General features: G+C 40.7%; 1 protein-coding gene and 1 long non-coding RNA gene across 2 annotated transcripts; both read right to left on the bottom strand.

Annotated features, from left to right (window-relative positions):
* Positions 1-1,550: 1,550 nt before the first annotated feature.
* On the bottom strand, positions 1,551-4,001 carry LOC122489766. The gene is made up of 2 exons (XR_006298990.1): positions 3,114-4,001; positions 1,551-2,580 (listed from the first exon to the last, which is right to left on the bottom strand). It is a non-coding gene; the product is annotated as an uncharacterized LOC122489766 (long non-coding RNA).
* A 5,386-nt stretch (positions 4,002-9,387) lies between these two features.
* GJA10 (gap junction protein alpha 10) lies at positions 9,388-11,928 on the bottom strand. The gene is given in 3 exon segments (XM_043591945.1): positions 9,388-10,244; positions 10,247-10,312; positions 10,315-11,928. Coding segments are annotated over 3 exon segments (1,617 nt in total). The 5' UTR covers positions 11,759-11,928; the 3' UTR covers positions 9,388-10,137.
* Positions 11,929-26,029: the final 14,101 nt, after the last annotated feature.

The raw sequence follows: 26,029 nt of genomic DNA, 5'->3' as shown, positions 1-26,029 counted from the left end.
AAAATGTCACCACTGGAGGGAGGCTGGGTGAAGGGTATTGTTTCCTACAAGGGCATGTGAATCTACAAGGATCTCAAAATAATAGGTTTAATTTAAAAGAAAAAGCTAAATGAAAGTCAGCCAAGAGAAAGGGGCATTAAACCAACACCAAGATACAATGATTAGCAAGACAGGGAGTTTAGAATTGTGGTTAAGGGAGTAAATACATTACAACTAGAAAAGTATATCTGATCATTTTGAATCTTGGATTTTGATATAAACAGAAAGCAAGGTATTGAATGGAGGGCAGGCCAGATGACCATGAGCGACGCTGGCCTCACGTGTTCTGGCTAAGCTGTCAGGCCATAAATAATACGTTCTCATGATGTCTGAAGAGCGCCGTGCTGCTGAGATCTGAGCTTCAGGAAGTACATGGCCTTGCCCCATCCACCAGATGGGAAAACTGAAATTTAAGGTTACTGAATTCTACTCCCTGGGCACCCTACTGAGACAAGGAGGAAGGGATTCCAGGGAGCATATAATGGGGTTAGCAAATGTGTGCTGTTCTGAAAACAACACAGTTATAACATTTTAGGTGTGAAAGGTAAAATATAGTTATTTGCATGAAGACATGAAGTTATTTAATCCATTGTAGAAAAAGCAGGTGAATCTTTGTCTCAAAATTTGGTTAAGAAAACCTGGTCATTAAGCGGCGCCTGGATGTCTCCGTCGGTTAAGCCTCCGACTCTTGATTTCAGCTCAGGTCATGATCTCATGGTTCTTGAGATCAAACCCCATGTCGGGATTCACTGTGACAGCATGGAGCCTGCTTGGGATTCTCTCTCCCTCTCTCTCTGCCTCTCCCCCACCTCTAAAAATAAATAAATAAATAAACTTAAAACATGGTCATTTAGAACTGATGGCCACTTGCACCTTTGACCCTGATGTTTGCACTTGTGGCAGGAATGACCATCATAGTTGGAAATAGAATTAAAAAGCTATTGTGTGTTGTAGAAGGGAAGCATTTAAACACCATCCTGCCCCAAATGGGCAACAGCCATTATTTCCTTTCCTTTGAATGTGCACCTTTGAAGGGATTCATATCTACTTCCAGGGTACAATGAGGATTCTCAGATTGGCTACCCCTATACCAGTCCCTGCCAACAGTTTTGTTGTATCTGTTTGTAAATAACTAGGCTCTTCTTTCAAACAGTTCTACTTCTCCAGACCATCACCCCTACCCCCTCAATTAGGCTGCACTAGCAAGACTGTACTTGATGTTTGACATCAGCTTGTGATAGTGCCCAGAGTGGGATGGGTTTCCAATTCTCCCCATTGAGCAGCTTTGCTTTCCTGGTATAAATGAATGTGATACTTCTTGGTGTCAAAGAATCAAGGCCCAGAGAGATGGAAAAAGCCACTCATCCCATATCCCATGATGCAAGTGTCTTTCCTTTCATTTGATTCAAGAACACGATACCTTCTGTTTTCACCACCTCTGACTCCTACAGATCCCAGCATATACCTGCCACTGGCCTGCTCAGTCAGCCAAAAAAAGCCATTGCTGGTTCTTCATGGCTAGATTTTATTCTTCCCCTTTGAAGACCAGTGCATCCCTGAGGCAGTGATCCTCCTCCTAAAGCAATAGATGGAAACCGTCAGAGACACACCAGCATTTACTGGTAGCATTACATTTTACACTGGTCCTTTAACTTTTTTTTTTTTTCTAAGTGGGCTTCATGCCCAGCGTGGAGCCCAACTTGGGGCTTGAACTCATGACCCTGAGATCAAGACCTGAGCTGAGATCAAGAGTCAGATGCTTAACCAACTGAGCCACCCAGGTAGGTGCCCCTTTTTTTAAACCTCTATTTGTGCTGAACAGTTGATGACATTATAAAGGCTTCTGAGGGTAAAGGAAATTTAAATCAAAGAAAAAAAGTGCTGCCCTACAGACTCTTCTGAAAGAATCTCTCATAATAAACCTATTGACAGGACATGACAGAACACTAGTGAATAAGGAATAGACTGGAGAGTTTAAAGCGATGGGTACTATATTGTCTTTGGCATCTATACATAAACATACATTCATTCAACCAACACTACGCTGCATGCTGGGCATCCGAGACTTAAAATGCACAGGCCTTATCCTTGTAGCTTTCACAGGTTAGTTGGTCAGACGGATGTGCAAATAAATCATTGCCCGGGGGCTGCTGATTGTTATGGACAAGAGAGAGAACACGACTTCACAGCTTCCTGGAAGGAGTCCAGGCCTCGGAACAGCTGGACCTGGATCTGGGTTTCAATTCAGCTGCACTGCATGCACTTTAGCTGTGTGACCTTTAGCTGTGGGGCAAGTTACTTAGTCTCTTTGAGCCTTCTCTGGTTTATAAAATGGGGGCAAACAATAACTTTGCACAGTTGTAGATAAAACAGGTATAGATAATGTGTCTTAAGCACCTGGAATATGGTATGCCCCTTAATGGCACCCACTTGGACTTGGCCCCAGCATCATTTTCATCCACCTGGTCTTCACTGGCTCTTCTACCAACTCACTGTGGAACAGATCATGCCTCTTCATATCTCCACGCCTCATTTCCACTTCTGCAAAGTATGGGGACAGAGAAGACTCAGAAGCCATTTGGGCTAGAAACACAGACCAGCCCCATCCAATGCTGGGCTCCCTTCTGCAATATCCCAGGCAGTTACCCAATGTATTAGGGTTCTCCAGAGAGACAGAACCAATAGTCTAATCTGTCTATCTAGTCTGTCTATCTATCTATCTATCTATCTATCTATCTATCCATCCATCCATCCATCCAATGGTCCCAACTGCCACTGCTATGCCACTGCAGAGCTGGGGTGCTCTCTGCAGTGAGCAGGTCAACAAGCCCTATGAGGCTGCTGGATGGGGGAAGGATAGCCGCTCCTCAATCCTTCTCCCCTCAGAGTGGCAGCAGCTTTTACCCCTGGATTTTCTCTCAGGGTGCACACTTCCTCCCTGCCTAATCCTGCCAGAGATCAGACCTGCCTCAGGTAGTGAGGCCAAGTGGGGCAGTAAGAGGTTGATCCCAGCCCCATCAGGGAAGGGAGGTCTCCTGTGGAGGTGGGCCCAGGTGGGAGCACCCTGTACACACCCATCGCCTGGCAGGTGTCTCTGTGGAGGGGATGGTTCCCACAATTCTTCTTGCAGTTTGAGCTAACAAAGGTGCAACTTTTCTCCTGCAGATGCTGGTTGGTCCTTGGTCCATTTTTCTGGCCCCAAGCATGAATTATTTTTTCATAATAGATGAAAGTTCTAGAAGCATGTTCTGAAAGAGAGAGGAAACAAGACAAATAAAACTAAATAGACTCAAAGTGCTTGTAAAAGTCAGTCCTGACAACCCACCTGGGACCCTGTATATGTCACAGATACCAGGGATCCAATCAAACCCTGTTGCAGAAGACAATTCTAGGTTGACCCAGAGATGAATGCCCACGTAAGAGCTTCTATTCCCAGAAACCTCTGATCCCACCTGCCATCTTCTTATTCTTCTCCGGTTGTTGTTTTTATCCAAAATCCAGGTCTAAAACTCTAAGCCAACCTTTTCCAAAGCTCCATCTTTGCCCCTTTTACAATTAGCCAGATTTTTTACTTTGTAAAATGTGGAAAGTGATCCATTGTGGCATATTCTATTTTGCAGTAATCTATCCTTGATCCTAAAAATATGCTACACTTAGGCTCCCTTGTGCAGAAAGAGCAAGAAGTAGCAACAAAGTATAGAAGACGGAACTTGGGTTGAGTCAGACAGACTTAGGATAAAATTCCAGGTCATTCACTCATCCAGTAAATATTAATTTATGTCCCTGCTATGTACGAAGGACTATGCTTCATCACATCCTAATTGTATGACTTTGGGCAAGTCATCTATTTCTGTATCCATAAAATGGAAATAATTACAGAAAGGAAGCCCACGGCAGTGTCTAGACCACCATCAGGCTCTTAATGAAGTGCGTATCTTTCCTCCTCTTCTTTAGATGCTTTGTTGATTGTTCTATAAAACTTCTCAGCCAGGGGCGCCTGGGTGGCTCAGTCGGTTAAGCTTCCGACTTTGGCTCAGATCACGATCTCACGGTCCATGAGTTCGAGCCCTGTGTCAGACTCTGCTGACAGCTCAGAGCCTGGAGCCTGCTTCAGATTCTGTGTCTTCCTCTCTGCCCCTCCCCTACTCATGCTCTGTCTCTCTCTGTATCTCAAAACTGAATAAATGTTTTTTAAAAAAATTTTTTAAACTTCTCAGCCAAAGGGCTCAATAAATTAGTACAGTTCATCCTCAAAACATCCATCCAATAATCCTTGTTAATGCTGAGTCAAAAAAAAAAGACCTTCTCTCTCTTTTTTAATGTTTATTTATTTTGAGAGACAGAGCATGAGCAGGGGAGGGGCAGAGAGATGGAAAGAGAGAATCCCATGCAGGCTCCATGCTCAGTGTGGAGCCTGACTCAGGGCTTGAGTTCATAACCACAAGATCATGACCTGAGCCGAAATCAAGAGTCAGATGCTTAACTGACTTAGCCACCCTAGCACCTCAAGACCTTCTGAAATGACACAAAGAACCTAGAAGTAATAGAGATTTTAGATTTAATATAATATTAAAAATTCAAAGATGCTATAAACAGGGATAAGAGACCAGGAGACTGGGAGAAAATCTTTCTATATACATACAAAGAGTTAACATAATATCATATAAGAGCTCCTAAAAATCAGAAGAAAAACAAGTATCCCAACAGAAAAGATAGGAAAGGATCATTCTTGGTAGAAATACAGATGACCAATAAACATGAACAACCTGACCGGTAATTACAGATGTAAATTAAAATGAAGGGGAACATGTCTAGTTCATCAAATTGCAGGGGTGGGCGGGGGGGGAGATAATGGCTGGTATGAACAAGAATGTGGGAAAAGAAGTACCAATGTACTGATAAGAAAATAAATTGGTGTGGTCCTTCCTAAGCAAAAATTTTCAGCATCTATCAAAATATAAAACATGTATGCCCATTAAAACCAACAATTCCACTTAAAGATATATGTATGAAACATTCACTGCAACATTGTGTGCAGGAGAAAAAAAAGTTAGAATGGCTAACTGGCCATCAAGTGTCTTATGGCTCATTAATACCATACAAAAGCATGAAGTGATGTAAAACTGAGGTAGTTCTGGGGCACCTGAGTGGCTCAGTCAGTTAAGAATCTGACTTTGGCTCAGGTCATGATCTCATGGTTCATGGGTTCGAGCCCCACATTGGGCCCTGCACTGATGGCTCAGAGCCTGCTTCAGATTCTCTGTCTCCCTCTCTCTGTCCCTCCCCTACTCATGCTGTCTCTCACACAAATAAATAAGCATTAAAAAAAAAAAAAACTGAGGCATTTCCACAAATCCTGACATGGGAAGATCCCTGTGATGTATCATCAACTGAGAAAAAGCAAATTGCAAAGACATCTCCACATCTCTACATGATCACATCTATATTTTAAAAATTAACATATATGTGTGGACATATATTTGTCCTCAAAGATGGATTATGAATACCTTGAGAAAGGTAGGGGTGTGTTCCCAAGCTGTTCACAGCAGTTGCCTTTAGGGAGAAGTGAGAACTGAATCTAGATGAGAAGAGATGAATCCTCACATGGTCAGGTTCCTATTTTATTCTCTATGTTCTTTTATATTGCTTTAATTTCTTTCAATGAGCATGTATTACTTTAATTTGAAATACAACAAGTAAGAAAAAAACTGTTCTTCCATGCAAACCATAAATGATGGTACCCCTGGTCTGAGCCACATGCCTCTTTCACCTGGGTCATTGTGTAAGCCTCTAGCTGGCCTCCCTGATTGTACTCTTACCCCTTGTCTTAGTCTATTCAGGCTTCTATAACAAAATACTGTAGACAGGGTGGATTATTTATTTCCCACAGCTTTGGAGGCTGGGAAGCCCAAGATAAAGGTACTGACAGATTCACTATCTCATAAAAACCCATTTCCTGGTTCATAGATAGCTGTCTTTTTTCTGTGTCCTCACATAGCAGATAGGATAAGGAACTCTCTGTGGCCCCTTTGATAAGGGCACTAATCCTAATCACGAGGGCTTTACCTTCATGACCTAATCACCTCCCAAAGACCCCACCTCCAAATACCATCATATTGGTGATTAAGTCTCAACATATGAATTGGGGGGGGCGGGGGCACAAACATTCAGACCATAGCAGCCCTATAATAGACTCTCCAGAAAGTGTGTTTTTTAAAATGTATGTGTCAGATCACCACCACCCCTCTGCCATCCAACCCAGATTCCTTTCTGTGGCCTATAAAGCCCCATATATCAGCTCCTGACTGTTTCAACCTCACCCTTATCTCTCCCCTCCTTGATAATGGCCCAAGAGAACTCTGCAGGGCCTTGGCACAGCTGGCTCCATCAGTCATGCCAAGTCTTGAGGCGGGTGGTGCATCCCAGGCAGAAAGACCAAGAAGTGCAAGCATCCTCAGCTTTTGAAGCTACAAAAGGAGAGCACTCTTTATCACTTGAATGCCCCGAAAATTGGAAAACTTCACAGGACAACCTTCTTCCTAATGCCAAAACCTCCCTCCTCTATAGCCATGGTTCTGAACTCTGGCTGCACACTGGAATCATCTAGGAGCTTAAAAAAAATACTGGTGTCCAGGCTCCATCAGCAGAGATTCTTATGGGGGAAAATTTCAAAGCTTCCCTAGTGCTTTTATGTGGAACTCAGCAAGAGAATTACTGCTCCATTGCATCTCTGCATTCAACAATGAGGAAACGTCTCATTTTCAGAGGGTAGCATGGGTTCCTAAAACTCAGCCAGCCCTCCTCCCCAGGCTCACTTGGCCAGACCGGAAGTCTGCTTTCCATGCCCAGCTAAATCTATCCTCCAAAAACCAACCTTGACCAAAATTATTTAGCAATCAATGAGCTTGGACTTGAAGAAACTGTGGGGTTGGGTGAAAGTAAGGGAAATGTCAGAGCATAAAATCATGGCTCCTCCAAGTGACTTTTGTAACCTTCTAAAATAGAATGCATTTCTATTGCTGGACAATTCCCTCTATGGGACACATCATAAGTGACAAAGCAACTGTGGTCCTACCAGAAGTCATTTCGCTCTGAAATGTCAAAATGCATCTGACTGAGCCCTAAAAATTCTGCCATGTAGGACCTAAGACAGTGTAGAAAGCAGTTTACAGTCCATGTTTTGACCCTAGATGATTATAATCCTGTTTGCTGCACTAATTTCTAATTAAAGATCTCTCTGTTGGCAAGAAGCATGATGTGTCAGCCACAGTGCTCTGGAGTTGACAGCTGTGGCCTCAATCCCCAAGTCTTCCTGCCACTTGGGAAGTGAAGTCTCCTGTCAACCCTGTAAGAGGTCTGGGGGAAAGTTACCATAAGTAGTAAAGCTCTGTGTCCAAAGACATTATTTGTAATTCCCAGAAACATTAAAAAAAAATAAACTAAAACAAAGGGAAGAAAGTGGAAGACAAAAAAAGAAAGGGGCCTATCATCTTCATCATCTTTTCTCCAAACTCACAAAAATGGCTGGCCTCTCCCAAAAGATAATCTGAGAGATTAAGAAAATCTGTCTCTACTAAACACTACCGTGTCTCCCTCAATTCTCTGACAAAACAAATTCTCCTCTTACATGGAAGCAGGTACAAGAGAGGGAAAATGATTAAAACTGTCTTGCTGACTTCACAAATGTAGGTAAGAAGCATGAGTCACTGGCAAGGTTACTCTAAAATAGTGGTTTTCAACACTGGCTGCACATTTCAATCACCATGAGAGTTTAAAAAATACTAATCCTAGGGGCACCTGGCTGGCTCAGTCAGTAGAGCATGTGACTCTTGATCTTGGAATCAGTGTTTATATATATATATACACACACACACACATATATATACATATATATACATATATATATACATACACACACACACACACACATACATACACACACATATATATGCATATACAGTACAACCTTGGTTTGCAAGCATAATTTATTCCAGAAACAAGCTTGTACTCCAAAGCACTTGTATATCAAAGTGAATTTCAAGAACCATTGGTTCAGTTGTGATCATGTGACATTCAGCATCACACACTACTCATATTGCAAGACATCACTTGTTTATCAAGTTAAAATTTATTGGAAATGTTTGCTCATCTTGTGGAACACTCACAGAACAAGTTACTCGCAATCCAAGGTCTTACTGTATACAGTTTACATATGTATACACACATATATATGTATATAGTTCACATATATATATACATACATACATAAATACTGATCCTGCATCCCCCCCACCCCAGAGATTTTGGGTTAAATGGAATTGGATGGGTCCTGGGCATGACAATTTTTTAAAGCTCCCAGATGACTGTAACTCGTGGCCAGGGCTGAGAACCCTGCTGTAGTTTGTTATGGGGTTCCAAGTAGCCACACTCTGATCTTAAACATAGTCTCCTGGGGGCGCCTGGGTGGCTCAGTCGGTTAAGCATCTGACTTCAGCTCAGGTCATGATCTCATGGTCCATGAGTTCGGTTAAGCGTCTGACTTCAGCTCAGGTCACGATCTCACGGTCCGTGAGTTCAAGCCCCGCATCGGGCTCTGTGCTGACAGCTCAGAGCCTGGAGCCCGTTTCAGATTCTGTGTCTCCCTCCCTCTCTGCCCCTCCCCTGTTCATGCTCTGTCTCTGTCTCAAAAATAAATGTTAAAAAAAAAAATTAAACATAGTCTCCTGAATAGATGGCCAGTCACTGCCAAGAAATGAATATCAGTTTGAAAGAAGTATTATAGGAAAACTCTGAGTAGGATGATGCCTCCTCAAAGCCTCAAGATATGGCTTTAGTGTGATAAAAATATCTCTAAACTCACAGGATATATGAAATTGGGATAGAGATTCAATCATCATAGATTTAATCATTATCATTAACAGGAAAAAGCAAGTGTATAAGTTCAACCAAGTGAGCTCAACTAGGGGGATTTCTTTCTAATGGAAAAAAGCTATTATGGGGTGCTTGGGTGGCTGAGTCAGTTAAGTGCCTGACTTTGTCTCAGGTCATGATCTCACAGTCCGTGAGTTCAGGCCCCACATTGGGCTCTGTGCTGACAGCTCAGAGCCTGGAGCCTGCTTTGGATTCTGTCTTCCTCTCTTTGCCCCTCCCCTGCTCACTCGCTCGCTTGCTCTTGCTCTCACTCTCTCTCTCAAAAATAAACATTAAAAAAAAAAAACTTTTAAAGCTATTAGGAGCAGTGGATAAAGCAAATGTCATTTTTTCTTTTTCCAGAACTGAGAAGAGTCCACAGTAAATATCCATTATGTCTTAACAATGGCCAGGAAATGCTTATTCCACACTGGCTTTTCAGAGAACAGAATTAAAATCAATACTATATTGATTTTAGTCTTTGTGAAATATATCACCAAATATTCGTATATGACCTTTAAATGCCAGAGCTATTAAAACAATGGAGCACACCCTCCTTCTTTAGCAAGACAAGGGCTGCTGAAGGTTACAAATGCTCTCTTTTGATCCATTTTCCACACTGTGATAGAAAGAGCTTTCTAAAATGTAATGCTGATCCCTTAACTCCTCTGCTGCACACCCTCTATGGGTTCTCCATTGCCTTCCCACAAGGCCTCCATGACCCTTCTCCACCCTTCCCTCTCCATAGCCTTCCTACCACTCAGTGCTCCAGCCACATGTAGCTCCCCAGACATCCCTGCTGTGTCACACCTCTCAGCCTTTGTCTATGCTGCTCCCTGTACTGGGATGTCCTTCTTTCATGCACCCCAGTCCTCCTAGTTCTGGAGAAATTCACTACATCTTTCAAGACTCAATTCAAAAACAATAAAAAAAAAAAAAGACTCAATTCAAAAGTAACTTCAACAATGAAGCTTTTCCTGACCCATTCATAAAGAATTGTCCACTCCTTCCTTTGCCTGCATACTCCTTCTAACATGGCACCTTACACTTGATCACATTTATGTTTATCTGTATAACTTCCCCATCTAGACTCTGAGCCCTTTGATGGGAGAGACAGTATTTTATCCATTTATAAACCCAGCTCTTGCAAGACTGAATGATATAAAGTAAGTGTTCAGTAACTTTATTTCATGAACTGAATTTAACTGAATGTACTGAATGACTGGATTCAACTCTCTATAAATTAACCTCCCTCACCTCCTCTCCCTCTCTCTCAACACACACATATACACACCAGGAAATTGGAAAGGGACGACTAAGAAGCAGCCAGAGTGGAACATCTCTTGTAATAGTTCTATGATCAGTCCTTACTTACCATTGATGTTCTATACCCAGTGGCAGAAGGCAGAAGCGAGGGACTATTTTCCCGGTGCAGAAGATCCAAGAAAGAGCTGTTCTGAGAACTGAAGCTTCTTGAGTCACTGTGCAACTGTCCCTTTTCAGACAGCAATCTGGACAGAAAGCTGGCCTTGCGACTATCCAGGTGAGATCTGTCTGTCCAGACCCCACTCTCTCTCATGCTGCCATCACTGTCTCTACAGTGACTGTGCAACTCTGTAAGAGGCTCTCCTGAGGGTCGTAGATCCTGGGACTGCTCCCAGGTTCCTATTGCATAGGATGGGCAATGTCTAGGAGCCATCTCTGTACCTAGCCAGGACTGGGACTTTACATTTTCTAGGCCAAATGAATGGCCTGGTTGCTGTCCCTGGTGCTGAATTCGAGCACTGTCATCCCAGGGACATGGGCTGTGGACATGGAGCTGTCCGCTGTGCTGATCCTTCTCAGTCCACTCTTTTTTAATACAGCAAGGGTCCACTTCAAGTTGCCTGGGCTGTAGGCTTTCACATGTGGTTTTAGACTTCAGCATATTGACTTGAAAGACTTGCTGTTGATTGTTGGCTTGAAGTAAAGAGATTCTTTTAGGCAAGGGAGAGCAAATCATACAAGGCTGGGCCACCCAATATTTTTTCAAATGGAATGGAGTGCCACTTTCATCCTCAATGTCCTCATTGCTGGATTTCTCATAAAGTGCCCTCATGATTTTCCTGATTCCCAGATGAGATATTTCCAGTACATTAAGGAACAAAGAGATGGCTGCAATGCTGTGCATAAAGAGCATGAAAATTGTCTTCTCTGTGGGCCTGGATACAAAGCAATCCACTGCATTAGGGCAAGGAGATTGAGTGCATTTGTAAAGGGGGTGCATTTGAAACCCATAGAGAACATACTGGCCTATCATGAACCCTACTTCCAGCACGGATCTCGTTAAGATGTGTAAGACATAAGTACGCAGCAGACATCCTTTCAGAGGGACTTTATGGATTCTCTTCTCCTCCAATCTCTTCAGCTCTCTATCTATCCTTTGTTGCTCCTCCAATTCAAGCTCTGGATTCTCCATCCGGACTCTAAGGTGTGACTTTTTCCTCTGCCTCTCCTTTTCAAAGGCCCTGAGTCTATAAAGTACATGGCCCATATACACCAGAGAAGGAGAAGACACAAAGATTATCTGTAAAACCCAGAACCTGATCAAAGAGATAGGGAAAGCATCATCATAACAGATATTGTTGCAACCTGGCTGCTGGGTGTTGCAGGCAAATGCTGACTGTTCATCATCCCAGACATCTTCAGCAGCCACACCCAGTACCAGCATTCGGAAAATGAAGAGAATGGTCAGCCAGATTTTCCCCACTATAGTTGAGTGGGAGTGAACTTCCTCTAGGATGTCACCCAGTAAATTCCAATCCCCCATGGTAAGAGATTAATGTCTGAAACATACAGAAAGTACTGAAGTTAATAGCACCCATGGATATAATGTATAAAGACAGGCTCATTAATAAAGCAGGTTCTTTTTTCATGTCAGAAAAGCTATGAAGCATTTTCCAGCCCTAATTATTTATGGCCCATGCTTGATGAAATAGGATACTTCCAAGGAATATGATTTGGGAAGAAAAAAAAAAACTCAAGACCCTGCACAATCTGATCCAATTTCCTGCCTATCCTTTCCTTCTCTCTGACACAAAGTTGACCCATTCCATATATGCAATGGCCCTCATATTTGTACAATGCATTCCATCTCAAGTTTTGTTCATTTCTCTGCCCAGATGAGAGGCCCCATTAACCAGACATCCTACATGATCTTACATGAGTCTCAACTTTTCCAAGAAGTTTTACCTTGCCATCCCAAGTCAGAGTGGTTTTTCCCATTCCTAAATGCCCACACTATTTTTTATACCACTCATTTGGCACTGTGCCTAAAATGAGTTTTGTGAAGGCTGTGTCTTACATCCCTCATCTTGTACACTCTTTGCAGATAGGGACACATTCTATAGCATTTTGTTCTTTGCACACAGAAGGTATCAATAAATAATAGTGGGTTGAATCATCTTTCCATTTTAAAACTCGGTTCCTTGACCTTATCACTGGAATAATCATCACACATACAACAAAAAAAAGTAAATCCTCATTATGTATTATATTATCCATGCTCCCACTGCAAGAAAACAAATCAGCCAAATATACCCTCTGGAACTGGCACAGGATAGCAGTAAAGATTAAGCAGACACAGAGACAGTACCAGACATGTGATTACATCCACAACGCCACATCTGGAACAGCATGTTTTCATGAAAGCTTTGCTAACTTAGAAGAAAAGTGAATATAAACTGCTTTTCTAGCAAGCTTGGATCCAGGAAAGAATTAAAGCAGAGCTGACATGAATAGGTTATTTGGTTTACCCTAAAAAAAAATGTTTTTCAAAGTTCAATGAGATTAAAAGGTTAGATTAAAGCCTTCTAAGATGTAGAAGACTTCCCAATATGAAAGATATGAAGAAAAAACAGGAAAAGTGTTATTAAGTTAAAAACCAATAATGAAAGAATTTTCTCTTCCATAATTCACCCATTCAATAATATTTACTAAATCTTACTATCATCTAGGCATTGTCCTAGATACCAGGGAATTCAACAGTGAACAAGATATACCTGGTCCAGCCCTCACAGTATTTGGTCAGTAAGGAATCTAACATAAAATGAACAAATCGTGAAAAGAATGGATGAATATCAACTCAAAAATACAAGAGATGGGGCGCCTGGGTGGCTCAGTCAGCTAAGGATCCACCTCTGATTTCAACCCAGGTCATAATATCATAGTTATGAGATCAAGCCCCACATCATTGGGCTCTGAGCTGTGTGTGGAGCCTGCTTGAGATTCTCTCTCTCCTTCTCCCTTTGCCCCTCCCCTGCTTGTGCTGTCTCTCTCTTTAAACACACACACACAACATGGAATCATTACATTTTCCCAACGTATCTCCCAAAAAAATAAATTCCAAGTGGAATAAAGTATTAAATGTAGAAATGCCAACCATAGGGGTGCCTGTGTGTCTGGCTCATTTGGTTAAGCACCCAACTCTTGGTTTAGGTTCAGGTCATGATCTCACAGTTCATGGGATCGAGCCCTGCATCGGGCACAGACAGCACAGAGCTGGCTTGGGATACTCTCTCCCTCTCTCTGCCCCTACCCAACTCTCTCATCTCTCTGTCTCTCTCAAAATAAACATTAAAAAATTTTTTTTAAGTTAACCATATAAGTATTATAATAAAATATGAAAGAATGTTTTAGAATCTTGAAATAGAGGAAGTTTTTTTTAAGCACATCAATGCCAGAAATTATCATTGGAAAAAATTTTTAGATTTTACTGAGCAAAACAGAATGGCAAAACTGGAGCTGTCCCAGAAGGCATTTGGGTCTAGAAGACAATAAAAACAACAACAAAAAATACAAACTAAATATAAACATTTGTGAATAATCACTGAATAGGTAGAGAGGAGATCACTAAAGGACAAGAAAAAGTGAGCCAATGACAAAACCCTGAAAAATAACATAGGAGAATACGTCTACAAATAAAATACAAATAAAATGAATACAAATAAAGTAAAAGTGAGAAATGGCCAAAGAAAGTTGGGGGGCAGGGGGAGATTATGAAAACAGAGAACCATCACTGAAACCAAAGGATAGAGTTTCAAGGAGAGACACAATGCCAAATACACATACACATACTCCTATTTATATGAATTAAATGTGGGATATACCATGCTCAGGGATTGGAAAGCTCAGTATTTGTAAAGCTGTCAGTTCTCCCCAAATGAATTGATTGATAGATTCAATGTGAGATTTTATATCAGATTAAAATAAAATCCTATAAATGTACATATATATGTATGCACATGTATATGGTGTGTGTGTATATATATATGTATATACACATATGTGTGTGTATATGGTAGATATATGTAGAAACATACACATATATATATATGACTTTGGACTATATGACTATATGACTACGGAGACTTTATGACTTTGAAAAAAATACAGGGCACACACCAGGAAGTTAATACAGGTTATTGGAGGTCTCTAGGAAGTGATGACAGTGGAGGGGGGTAGGGGAAAAAAAAAGGAAAAAGAATAAAGACTCTTCTTCTAAGCAAGTATGACTAATTTTTTATCCAAAGTAAACATTTATATAAATTTACCTGTATATGCATACATATATATAAATTTTTTAAATAAAATATAAATAGTAGATACCTCTCTGAATTTGGGAGGGGTATTAATGAGGCTTTTATTTTACTCTATATGCTTGCGAATTGCTTGAAATTCAAAATTAAGAAGGTAGTTACATATACTACTTGTAAATAAAATATTAGATTTAAAAATTTTGGACTTATGCCTTATTAGCTGAAGCAACAATTTACTATGTTCTATCCTCTCTTAAAGAGTTCAGGTGCTTTCTCATTATTCCTTTAAAAATCTACAGACATTATTCTTTTTTTCAAAAAATTTTAAATGTTTATTTTTGAGACAGAGCGGGAGTGGGGGAGGGGCAGAGAGAGAGACAGAATCCGAAGCAGGCTCCAGGCTCCAAGCTGTCAGCACAGAGCCCAACATGGGGCTTGAACCCACAACTGCAAGATCACGACCCGAGCTGAAGTCGGACACTCAACTGACTGAACCACCCAGGCGCCACTAGACATTATTCTTTATTAAAAATTAATTCCTGAGGAGCCTGGGTGGCTCAGTCAGTTGAACATCCGACTCTTGATTTCAGCTCAGGTCATAATCCCAGGGTCGGGGGATTGAGCCCCATGTCAGGCTCTGCACTGAGTATGGAACCTGCTTAAGATTCTCTTTCCCTCTGCCCCTCTCCCCCACTCGTGCACTCTCTCTTTCTCTCTCTAAAATAAAAAATAAAGATAAAAAATAATAATTCCTTTAGCACTTAAAAAAATATCTAGAGCTTCTATTTTATATAAAAACACTGAAATGGGAAAGTTAACTCAATTTGTTAAATTATCCTCTACTTGGCAGTCCTAACCTATTTAATGTTTCTATTGCCAGTATCCCTTTAAAACTTGGGAATTATTATCTTTAAATAACAAGTAAAGGAAAACTGCTCCAACATGGAAAACAGGAATACAATCATGCATATTGACATGCAAGAGCAAAATCCTTTAGACAAATATTCCTGTTTCCCAAAAGTAACTACTTTTTATCAATAATGAAAACAGGTCCTAGAAATATTCTTGAGTTTTATTATCAAATACTAATTTAGCATCTCCCATGTAAAAACTGGTGCTCCTTTCCTGAATTTTATTTCAGATCTTATCTTTCTATCCCCACAGGGATTTCCTATATTTCTCACAAACAAGGAAGTCCACATATTTACCACTTACCTTATAGGTGGTCAAAAATAATAGTAACTGCTCACAGAACCTTAAAGTTGGACCATGAGTGGCTAATTAGTGAAAAACTGCTGCTGGTTGCAGATATAAAGCGTCTAATCAGCTGGGTGTGGGGCAGGATCCAGAATGAGCACAGTAGTTTTGATCAATGGAGTCTAACCTAGTTCTCTCTAGAGGTCAAAATGTCCTCTGGGGCTTTGCAATTCTCTTGTGATATTTTCCTCTAATTGACCCCAAGCCTGAGCCCCTCCTGGTATATCATATTTACAAATGAAAAGTGAAACAAATGAGAATTTTCCTATCTTTTTTGTGGACGATCACAGTGATTTGAGTTTTGGGTGTATTTCTTCCAACCGATTGGGAATCCATGTCATAGATCAATGGGTCACGTCCAATTTCATTCAACAGCTGCCTGGGATGAGTCTTGCCTCATGAAATGTGAACAAGTAAAAATGGAGTGACAATCAAGCCCAAAGTGTTCTTGTAAATCATGCTAGGCTGCAAGTAGTAACATCTCAAAAAGAGATCAATAAACCAGAGAGGGGGCTGTACATGTCTGTAGATTACGCGTGCTACCAATACTCTATTAGGCTGAAACAGGCAGCTCAGGATATCCCCACCGCCCCCCCAACCAACTCCAAGTGGATAATCTGAAAGCCTTAGAAAGCTCTGTCAGATTTTTTGGAGAAAGTATTTGAATTCCAGAGAGCTCAAATAACTTGCCCAGTGTGGACAGAGACTAGGTCTCCTAATTCCCAGTCTTACATAACATCTACATTAGTCACATCTCAAGTACAGTCTTACTGCCATCTTAGAAGGGGTGACAGCAAGGGTGTTACTAGAACCCAATGGTGACTTCAAATCACAGCTCCTATGCACATTTCTGAGCCTGCTCTTTTCTGCTTAAATTTTGAAAGTATATAAAACTATTTAGGGTGGCTGGGTGGCTCAGTTGGTTAAGCATCCAACTTCAGCTCAGGTCATGATCTCACAGTTCGTGAGTTTGAGACCGACATCGGGCTGTCTGCTGCCAGCACACAGCCCACTTTGGATATACTGTCCTTCCCCCTCTCTGCCCCTCCCCCACTTGTGTGCTTGCTCTCTCAAAAATAAACATTTTTTAAAAACTATTAATAGTTCCTATCATCTGCCTATTCTATTTTCACATATTTAGTTTTTAAAAAAGGATAATAAAGGCTAAACAGGTGAGGAGCTCAAATTTCCACTATATCGCACACTAGCCTCAAGTACAAATTGCCAGAATTAACTAGAGGCAAAAACATATGATGTATTAATATATGTATAGTACTGGGCACACTGTCCCAAAAAGCCCTTGACATTTAATTCTAAAACTCACCTGAAGACTAATGAATGTAATACCTTTAATGCATTTTGTCAGAGTCAAACATTAAAATCATACATTATGCATTGAGTAATTCAGAATGGTACGCAAGAAACTCCTATTAGTTGCCTCAAGGGAGGTAACTGAGTGACTGGGGAACAGGTGGAATGAATACTTTTACACTGAATCATCTGAACAGCAAATGCATTACCTAACTCAAGATAATAATGTTTAAACCAGAAAGTGAGGTTTAAAAAAAAAAAAAAAAAGCCCACAACCCTATGTTGATGTATTTAAAAATCTCCTGCAGGGGGCGCCTGGGTGGCGCAGTCGGTTAAGCGTCCGACTTCAGCCAGGTCACGATCTCGCGGTCCGTGAGTTCGAGCCCCGCGTCGGGCTCTGGGCTGATGGCTCAGAGCCTGGAGCCTGTTTCCGATTCTGTGTCTCCCTCTCTCTCTGCCCCTCCCCCATTCATGCTCTGTCTCTCTCTGTCCCAAAAATAAATAAACGTTGAAAAAAAAATTAAAAAAAAAAAAATCTCCTGCAGGGGCACTTGGGTGGCTCAGTCAGTTAAGTGTCTGACCTTTGCTTTCGACTCAGGTCATGATCTCACATTTGGTGAGTTGGAAGCCCACATGGGGCTCTGTGCTGACAGCGCAAAGCATGCTTGGGATTCTTTCTCTTCCTCTCTCTCTGCCCCTCCTCCACTCACTCTCTCAAAAATAAATTTTAAAATAAACTTAAAAAAAATAAAAATAAACTTTTCCCTGATAAAACAATCTGATCATTCTTGAAGAGTTTTAGCAAGCAGAGGATTGGCACAAAGTCGGCGACTCTCCCATATCCTCAGAGTAATAATGTGAAATGTCCCCATGAGGTAATACTGCCCTGCACTGCTGCTGGGGGGGAGGAGCTCTACGCACTGCCTCATCCCCACCAGCCCAAGGCTCAGCAGCAATTAGCACACTAAAGGATGAGAATCAGTGCCATAGAGAACAAGTTTTGTTTTGTTTTTTCAAGTTCCAACTTTCTCTCTCACCAAAAGAGATGTTGAATCTATGAAGTCACTGGCAGGTCCAAGACACACTCAGAGAAACAGAAGGGAAAAGGAAGTTTAGAAAGAACAAACGTAACAGGATGGAGGAAGGCGCACCTGGAATGAGAGCTCCACTAGCTACCGCCTCCGTGCTAGTCAATGGTATCAATACTTTCCATGTCACTGCACTCACAGCTGGTGATATACACTCCCTAGGGCCACGAGGGGTTGTTGGTTTTCTGTAAGAGGCTGTAAAACATTAGAACTGGGAAGGCTGACATAATATCAGTGAACAGAAATTCCGAGTCATAGAGGGTAGCAGCAGCAGAAGAGGAAAGCTCATTTGTGTCATGTCCGCATCTGCTGAGATTCAGAGGAACTTACAATAAGAAAATAAGAGATTCCCAGAAGAAAGTGTGAGAAATTATAGGAACTGGGTTAACCTATCAGGTTCCTAGCAGAGAATTTGGTGTTCCTCAGATAAAAGGTATTACCATGCCAAAAGATAACCACACCAATTACAGAAAAACAGAACTGCAAAATAAAAGGTCGAGGTGAGTGATTTTCAAAACACCGTAGGGGCGCCTGGCTGGCTCAGTAGGCAGAGCATGCAACTCTCAGTCTCGGGCCTATGCGTTCAAGTCCCGCATTGGGTGTGGAGATTACTTAAAAAATAAAATCTTTTTAAAAAAGTAAAATAAAGGTAGTTCTAAGAAGCATGAAATTAAATCCCACCTTCCACTTGGAAAAACATTCTACGACAGTGTCAACCTCACATTAATGAATATATGAAATTCATAGCTGACTGTCTCATATTTAGGAGACACCACAGCTTAATAAACATAGTAGTTCACTCTCACCACTTTCAGCAAGTCCTCTCCCAATCCCAGGATGTGTGCTCGTGAACATAATTTAACCTACTACCCTGGCCTTCAATTATATATCCTTATGGGAATTTGTTCTACAGATTTACCTGCACATGTATAAAATGATGTGTACAAAGTGATTCATTACAGTACTGCTGCATTTGCAGAAGATAGGAAATGCCAGACTATCCATCAATAGGGAAATGGTTAAACACAATAAACTCTCATTTATTATTATTCTCCCACCCCCACTGCCCACAAGGGGTAATCCCTCCAGCAACCCTTTGTTCTCTATATTTAAGAGTCTCTTATGTTTTGTCCCCCTCCCTGTTTTTATATTATTTTTGCTTCCCTTCCCTTACGTTCATCTGTTTTGTATCTTAAAGTCCTCACATAATATTTGTCTTTCTCTAATTTCACTTAGCATAATATCTTCTAGTTCCATGCATGTAGTTGCAAATGGCAAGATTTCATTCTTTTTGATTACTGAGTAATACTGAAGTAAATATATATCACATCTTCTTTATCCATTCATCCATCGACGAACATTTGGGCTCTTTCCATACTGTGGCTATTGTAGATAGTGCCGCTAAACATTGGGGTGAATGTGCCCCTTCGAAACAGCCTATCTGTATCCCTTGGATAAATACCTAGTGGTGCAACTGCTGGGTCATATGGTAGTTCTATTTTTAATTTTTTGAGGAACTACTATACTGTTTTCCAAGGTGGCTGCACCAGTTTGTATTCCCACCAGCAGTGCAAAAGAGATCCTCTTTCTCCGCATCCTTGCCAACATCTGTTGCCTGAGTTGTTAAATGTTAGCCACTCTGACAGGTGTGAGGTGGTATCTCATTGTGGTTTTGGTTTGTATTTCTCTGATGATGAGTGATGTTGAGCATTTTTTCATGTGTTGGTTGGCCATCTGGATGTCTTCTTTGGAGAAGTATCTGTTCATGTCTTTTGCCCATTTCTTCACTGGATTATTTGTGTTTTGGGTGTTGAGTTTGGTAAGTTCTTTATAGATTTCGGACACTAACCCTTTATCTGATATGTCATTTGCAAATATTTTCTCCCATTCCGTTGCGTGCCTTTTAGTTTTGCTGATTGTTTCCTTTGCTGTGCAAAAGCTTTCTATTTTGATGAGGTCCCAATTCTTATTTTTGCTTTTGTTTCCCTTGCCTCCAGAGACGTGTTAAGAAGTTGCTGTGGCCAAGGTCAAGGAGGTCTTTGCCTGCTTTCTCCTGGAGGATTTTGATGGCTTCCTGTCTTACATTTAGGCCTTTCATACATTTTGTGTTTATTTTTGTGTATTGTGTAAGAAAGTGGTCCAGGTTCATTTTTCTGCATATCGCTGTCCAGTTTTCCCAGCACCATTTGCTGAAGAGACTGTCTTTATTCCATTGGATATTCTTTCCTGCTTTGTCAAAGATTAGTTGGCCATATGTTTGTGGGTCCATTTCTGGGTTCTCTATTCTGTTCCATTGATCTGAGTGCCTGTTTTTGTGCCAAACCTTCTTGATTTTTAAACCACATAAATGTATTATCTAGACAAAAATTTTGATTAAATATATGTAATTTACCCACAAGAAGCTAAGTCTATGCCTTCCCCAACTCTTCTCTGCCTCAGTGTCCTTCAAGGATCAGATCATATAGCACTTCCTCTATGTTGCCCCAACTTGTTCCTTGTAACACTGGTATACCACTTCTCACAGTTAGTTGGGTGTTTGTCTTCCCGGGAAGCTGAACTCCTTCAGAGGAAGAATGATTCATCTTTTTATCACCAGCTCCTATCACAATGTCAGGACTTAGGCACCTCAAGATACATTTAATTTTTAAAATATACCTCAAGTGCATTGAATCAAATCAGTCATAATCCTTGTATCAAGACACACACACTGCCTTTATTCTTCCATGGAAGAAATCTTTTAAAGTTTTTATTTATTTGTTTGTTTGAGAGTGAGAAAGAGAGAGAGAGAGAGAGAGAGAGAGAGTGCACGAGCCAGGAAGAGAGGCAGAGGGAGAGAATCCCAAGCAGGCTCCATACTCAACAGAGCCCATGTGGGGCTTGATGCCATGACCTTGGGATCATGACCTAAGCCGAAATCAAGAGTCAGATGCTCAACTGACTGAGCCACCTAGGCACCCCCAAAATTTATTTTCTAATAATAGAGTCAATATCCATGAACCCATACCAAACTGAGAACTAGAACACTGACACTAAGTTATATTTCTCTAGATGCTATCCCTTCCCTTTGCCTCTTTGAATCTAGACATAGAGCTTACAGCCTTCACAAAAATTAACTCGAAATGGATCACAGACAATACACTTGTCACCATCTTATCTGAAGGCTATATTAATTTTCCTCCTCTGCCATAAACTAGGCCACAAAATCTAGTCTAGTCTTGACATCTCCCAGAACTTTAGACTGGGCCACAATATTAATCTGATTGGATCTGATGACAGAGCGGTAGCAAATATGGTAGATGCTTTAGTAATAAGACATGCAAGCCACAGGGCAGGATATAAACTCCCCCCACCCCAAAATTAAGGTGCCTGCCACCTCAGTGGTTTCTGGAGGTCCAGCCTTTACAAAGTGAAAGATAAGTTGCTGTCCTTTGCACTAAAATAAGCACACACACACACACACACACACACACACAAAACCCCACAATGCTTGATAAGCTTTTATGAATTCTAGAGGCCACTTGATGTGTTACTTGGCCCACTAAATGATCAACCTGTAAAGCTGTCAGCTTTCACTGGGGAACAAAGAAAAGGCTCTGCAACAAGTTCAGGTTGTAGTACAAAAGTCGTGCAAGATGCCAGCAAATCAGATGATACTCAAAGAGATGATAGCTAATATGTTGCATGAAGTCTCTGGTAAGCCTCAATGAAACAATCAGAGTGCATACCTCCAGGGTTTTATAGCAAAGCTATGCCTTGTGAGAGACTGAATGCCTGACCATGGGAAAGCAAGTGACCAGGTTACCCAAGCTGCCCAGAATTAATTGGGTGTTATCTGAACCACCCAACCAAAAAGTACTAAATGCAGCATTCATCAATGAAGATGAAAAAAAGCAGGCTGAGGCAGGTCTGAAAGATACAAGTGACATAAGCAGGTAGCTCAGACTCTAGTATGCAATACTGTACCTGCTTTCTTTTCACTCAATCCAAACCTATAGCTTCATGTGCAGCTCCTTATAACCAGTTAGGTGAGGAGAAAGATTTGGGTCTGGTTTCCAGGTGTTTCTGCATTACATGCTAACACAAGCCAGAAGCAGACTGCTATAGTATTACAACCCAAATCAGGACAGAATGAAAAAGGGATAAAAGGGAAATTCTCCCCCAAGGAGGGGGGATAGAAGAAGTATAGAACTTTTTTTTTTTTTTTAATTTGCTCATTTATTTTGAGAGAGAAAGGAAGCACACATCGGGGAGGGGCAGAGAAAGAGGGAGAGATTGAGAATCCCAAGCAGGCTGCACTGCCAGTGCAGAGCCAGACATGGGGCTCAAACTCACAAACTGTGAAATCAGGACCTGAGCCAAGGTTGGTCGCTCAACCAACTGGGCCACCCAGGCGCCCCAGGGTATAGGACTTACAACAATATATATAGTTGTCTCCTTCCTTCACTTTGAGAGCCAAAGCTAGAACCTATTCAAGGACAGTGGTTAAAGGCTTGACTGGATGGTTAAAGACTTAGAACATAATTGCATATATGACAAAGTCTTAGGGAAGCAGCAATGTGAATGGACATCTAACATTGTAAACAAAGAATGAATATTGTGTCCCAGGTGAATGTTCACAAAAGGCACCTTGCAGAAGAGAATCTCCATGAGATGGACAAGATAATACATTCTGGAAATGAGTCTCTTCCCCGTGCAAACCCAGTGCTTACTTAATGGACCCAGGTACAAAATGGCCATATGGCAAGAAAGCAAGCTTTGTATGGGCTCAACAACATGGACTTCCCCTCACCACAGCTGTTCTTGTTACCTCCATTGTGTAAGGCTTATCCTATCAACCACGGAGTCAAAGTTGAGTTCAAATACGGACTACCAACTACTAAGTAGCAGGTGTATTATAGCAGACTCACTATCCATGGAGGGGAGGCAATTATATTATTGGAATGACACTATGGAATACCTGTTCACCATTATCACATTCCACACATTTTTTGTCCAAGAAACTCATTTCACAGCAAAATACATTCAGCAAATGGGTTTATGCTCATGTCTTTCACAATTTCATCATATACCTCTCACAGAAAACAGAAGAAAACATTTCCAATGCATTTTATGAAGCCAGCATAATAACCTGAATACCAAAACCTGAGAAGGCATTATTAAGAAAATATTTTAGATCTCACAAAAAAATTAAAAACCCACAGAATATCCTAAACAAAACATTAGCAAACCAAATCTAATATTATATAAAGAGGATCTAATACATCACATTAAAGTGAGGCTGATTTTTTTTTTAAGTTTATTTATTTTGGGAGAGAGCATGCGCATATACACGCATGAGAGCAGGGCAGGGGCAGAGAGAGGGAGAGAGAACCCCAAACAGGCTCCAGGCTCGATCTCACAATTGTGAGATCATGACCTGAGCCAAAAGCAAGAGTCGAACACTTAACCCACTGAGCCACCCAGGTGCCCCAAACTTAGGCTTATTCTGAGACTACAAGCTTTGTTTAGTATTTAAAAATCAACATAATTCACATTTACAAAATAAAAGAAAATTTTAATAAAAGTAAACATCCATTCATGATTTTTTAAAAATTTATTTTAGAGAGAGGACGTGCAAGTGTGAGTGGGGGAGGGGCAGAGAGGCAGAGAGAGAGGGAGGAGAGAGAAACCCAAGTAGGTTCCATATGGAGCCCTGTGCAGGGCTTGAACTCAAGAACCATGAAATCATGACCTGGGCCCAAATCAAGAAATCCCACACTTAACCAACCGAGCCACCTGGGAACCCCTATTCAGGATTTAAAAACAAAAAAAAAATTCTGGGGCTCCTGGGTAGCTCAGTTGGCAAAGCGTCCAACTTCGGCTCAGGTCATGGTCTCACAGTTTGTGAGTTCGAGCCCCGCATCGGGCTCTATGCTGATAGCTCAGAGCCTGAAGCCTGCTTCAGATTCTGTGTCTCCCTCTCTCTCTGCCCTTCCCCCGCTCACACTGTGTCTCTCTCCTTCTCAAAAATAAATACACATTAAAAAAAAATTTTTTTTTTTAATTCTTAGGAATAGAAAGAAGGAAACTTCCTTAAACTGTAGTCGTTTTTATTTTTGTTTTTAATTTACAGGAAACCTTATATTTATAAAATATTGAGTCTTCACTATGAGATCAGGAATAAGACTAGTTCACTACCTTAGTGTTCACTAGTATCAAATTCTAAACTTTATTGTATTAAAGGTCTTTGACAGTGCAAAAAAAAGTAGAAAATAAAGCTTACAGATTATAAAGAAAGAAAACCATGATTTTGTACAGAAGATTCAAAAGAATTTACAAATTTTTGACACATATATGATAGTTCAGCAAATTTCTAGGTATAAAGTCAAGTGTATTTCTGTATCCCCAAAAGAAAACTAAATCATTTACTATAGGATCAGATACTATCAAACACTAAGAAAAATCTAATGAAAAATATGCAAGCCTTATACGCACACACACATCATTATTTAAATAATTACAATAAATGGTGGAATATACTATGCTCAAGGACTGGAAAATTCAACACTGTAAACATGTCAATTCTCCCCAAATTTATTCAGATTCTGTGGAACTTGATAAACTGATTCTAATATGTATGTGGAAATGTGAAGAACCAAATATATCCACTAGGATAGTGAGGAAAGAAAACAAAGTGATGGAACTTGTCTACTGAATATCAAAACTTATTATAAAGCTACAGTAATTAAGAGAGCGATAAGAAACTGAAAATAGAACTACCCTATGGTCCAGCAATTGCATTATTAGATATTTACTCAAAGGATACAAAAATACACTCAAAGGGGTACATGCACCCCAGTGTTTACAGCATTATCAATAATAGCCAAACTATGGAAAGAGCACAAATCTCCACTGACTGATGAATGGATAAAGGGGTGGTAACAAAGGGGTGGTAACGAAGGGATAGTGTGTGTGTGTGTGTATATATATACGTATACATACATATATATACACACACACACACACACACATACACACACATATACACAATACCAGTATTACTCAGCCATCAAAAAGAATGAGCTCTTGCCATTTGCAGTGGTGTGGATAGAGCTAGAATGTATTATGCTAAGTGAAATGAGTCAATCAGGGAAAGACTAATACCATTATGATTCCACTCATGTGGAATTTAAGAAATAAAACAGATGAAGATATGGGAAGGTGGAGGAAGAGAAGTGAGGGAAACCACAAGAGACTCTTAATGATAGAGAACAAAGTAAGGGTTGATGGAAGGAGATGGGTGGGAGATTAAAGATTAAAATTAAGAATGTATATTCATCAAAAAATATGTGATCCAAGGAAAGGCAAACGACAAAGTGGGAAAAGGGATTTCCACATACAGAATAAAGAGCTCATATCCAGAATATATAAATTATTCTTACAAATTAATAAAAGAGATCAGAGACTTGAACAGGGACTTTACCAAAAAAGGAAATTCAAATAGCCAACAAACATTCAGGAGGTATCATTCCACCAGAATGGCTAAGATTAAAGACTTATCATACTGAGTGGTAGAGAGCATGTGCAGAAACTGGAGCTCACACTACTGAAGAAGTATAAATGGATAAACACACTTTAGAAAACTGTTTGGCAGTGTTTACTAAAATTTCACACCTTTATTCTCATTCTTGACCTGGGTGTTACACAAGTATCCACTTTGTGAAATTTACAGAGCTACTTTTCCTCAATGCCACACTTTAATTTTTTTTTAAGCTTAGTCTTTTTTAATGTTTATTTTTATTTTTGAGAGTGCATGCATGAACGAGCGGGGAGGGGCAGAGAGAGAGGGAGACAGAGGATCCAAAGCAG

Source organism: Prionailurus bengalensis, chromosome B2 (genome assembly GCF_016509475.1).
Source record: "Prionailurus bengalensis isolate Pbe53 chromosome B2, Fcat_Pben_1.1_paternal_pri, whole genome shotgun sequence".
Taxonomy (NCBI): Eukaryota; Metazoa; Chordata; class Mammalia; order Carnivora; family Felidae; genus Prionailurus; species Prionailurus bengalensis.
The sequence above is the reverse complement of the archived record's forward strand: the minus strand, read 5'-3'. Positions and strand labels throughout refer to the sequence as shown.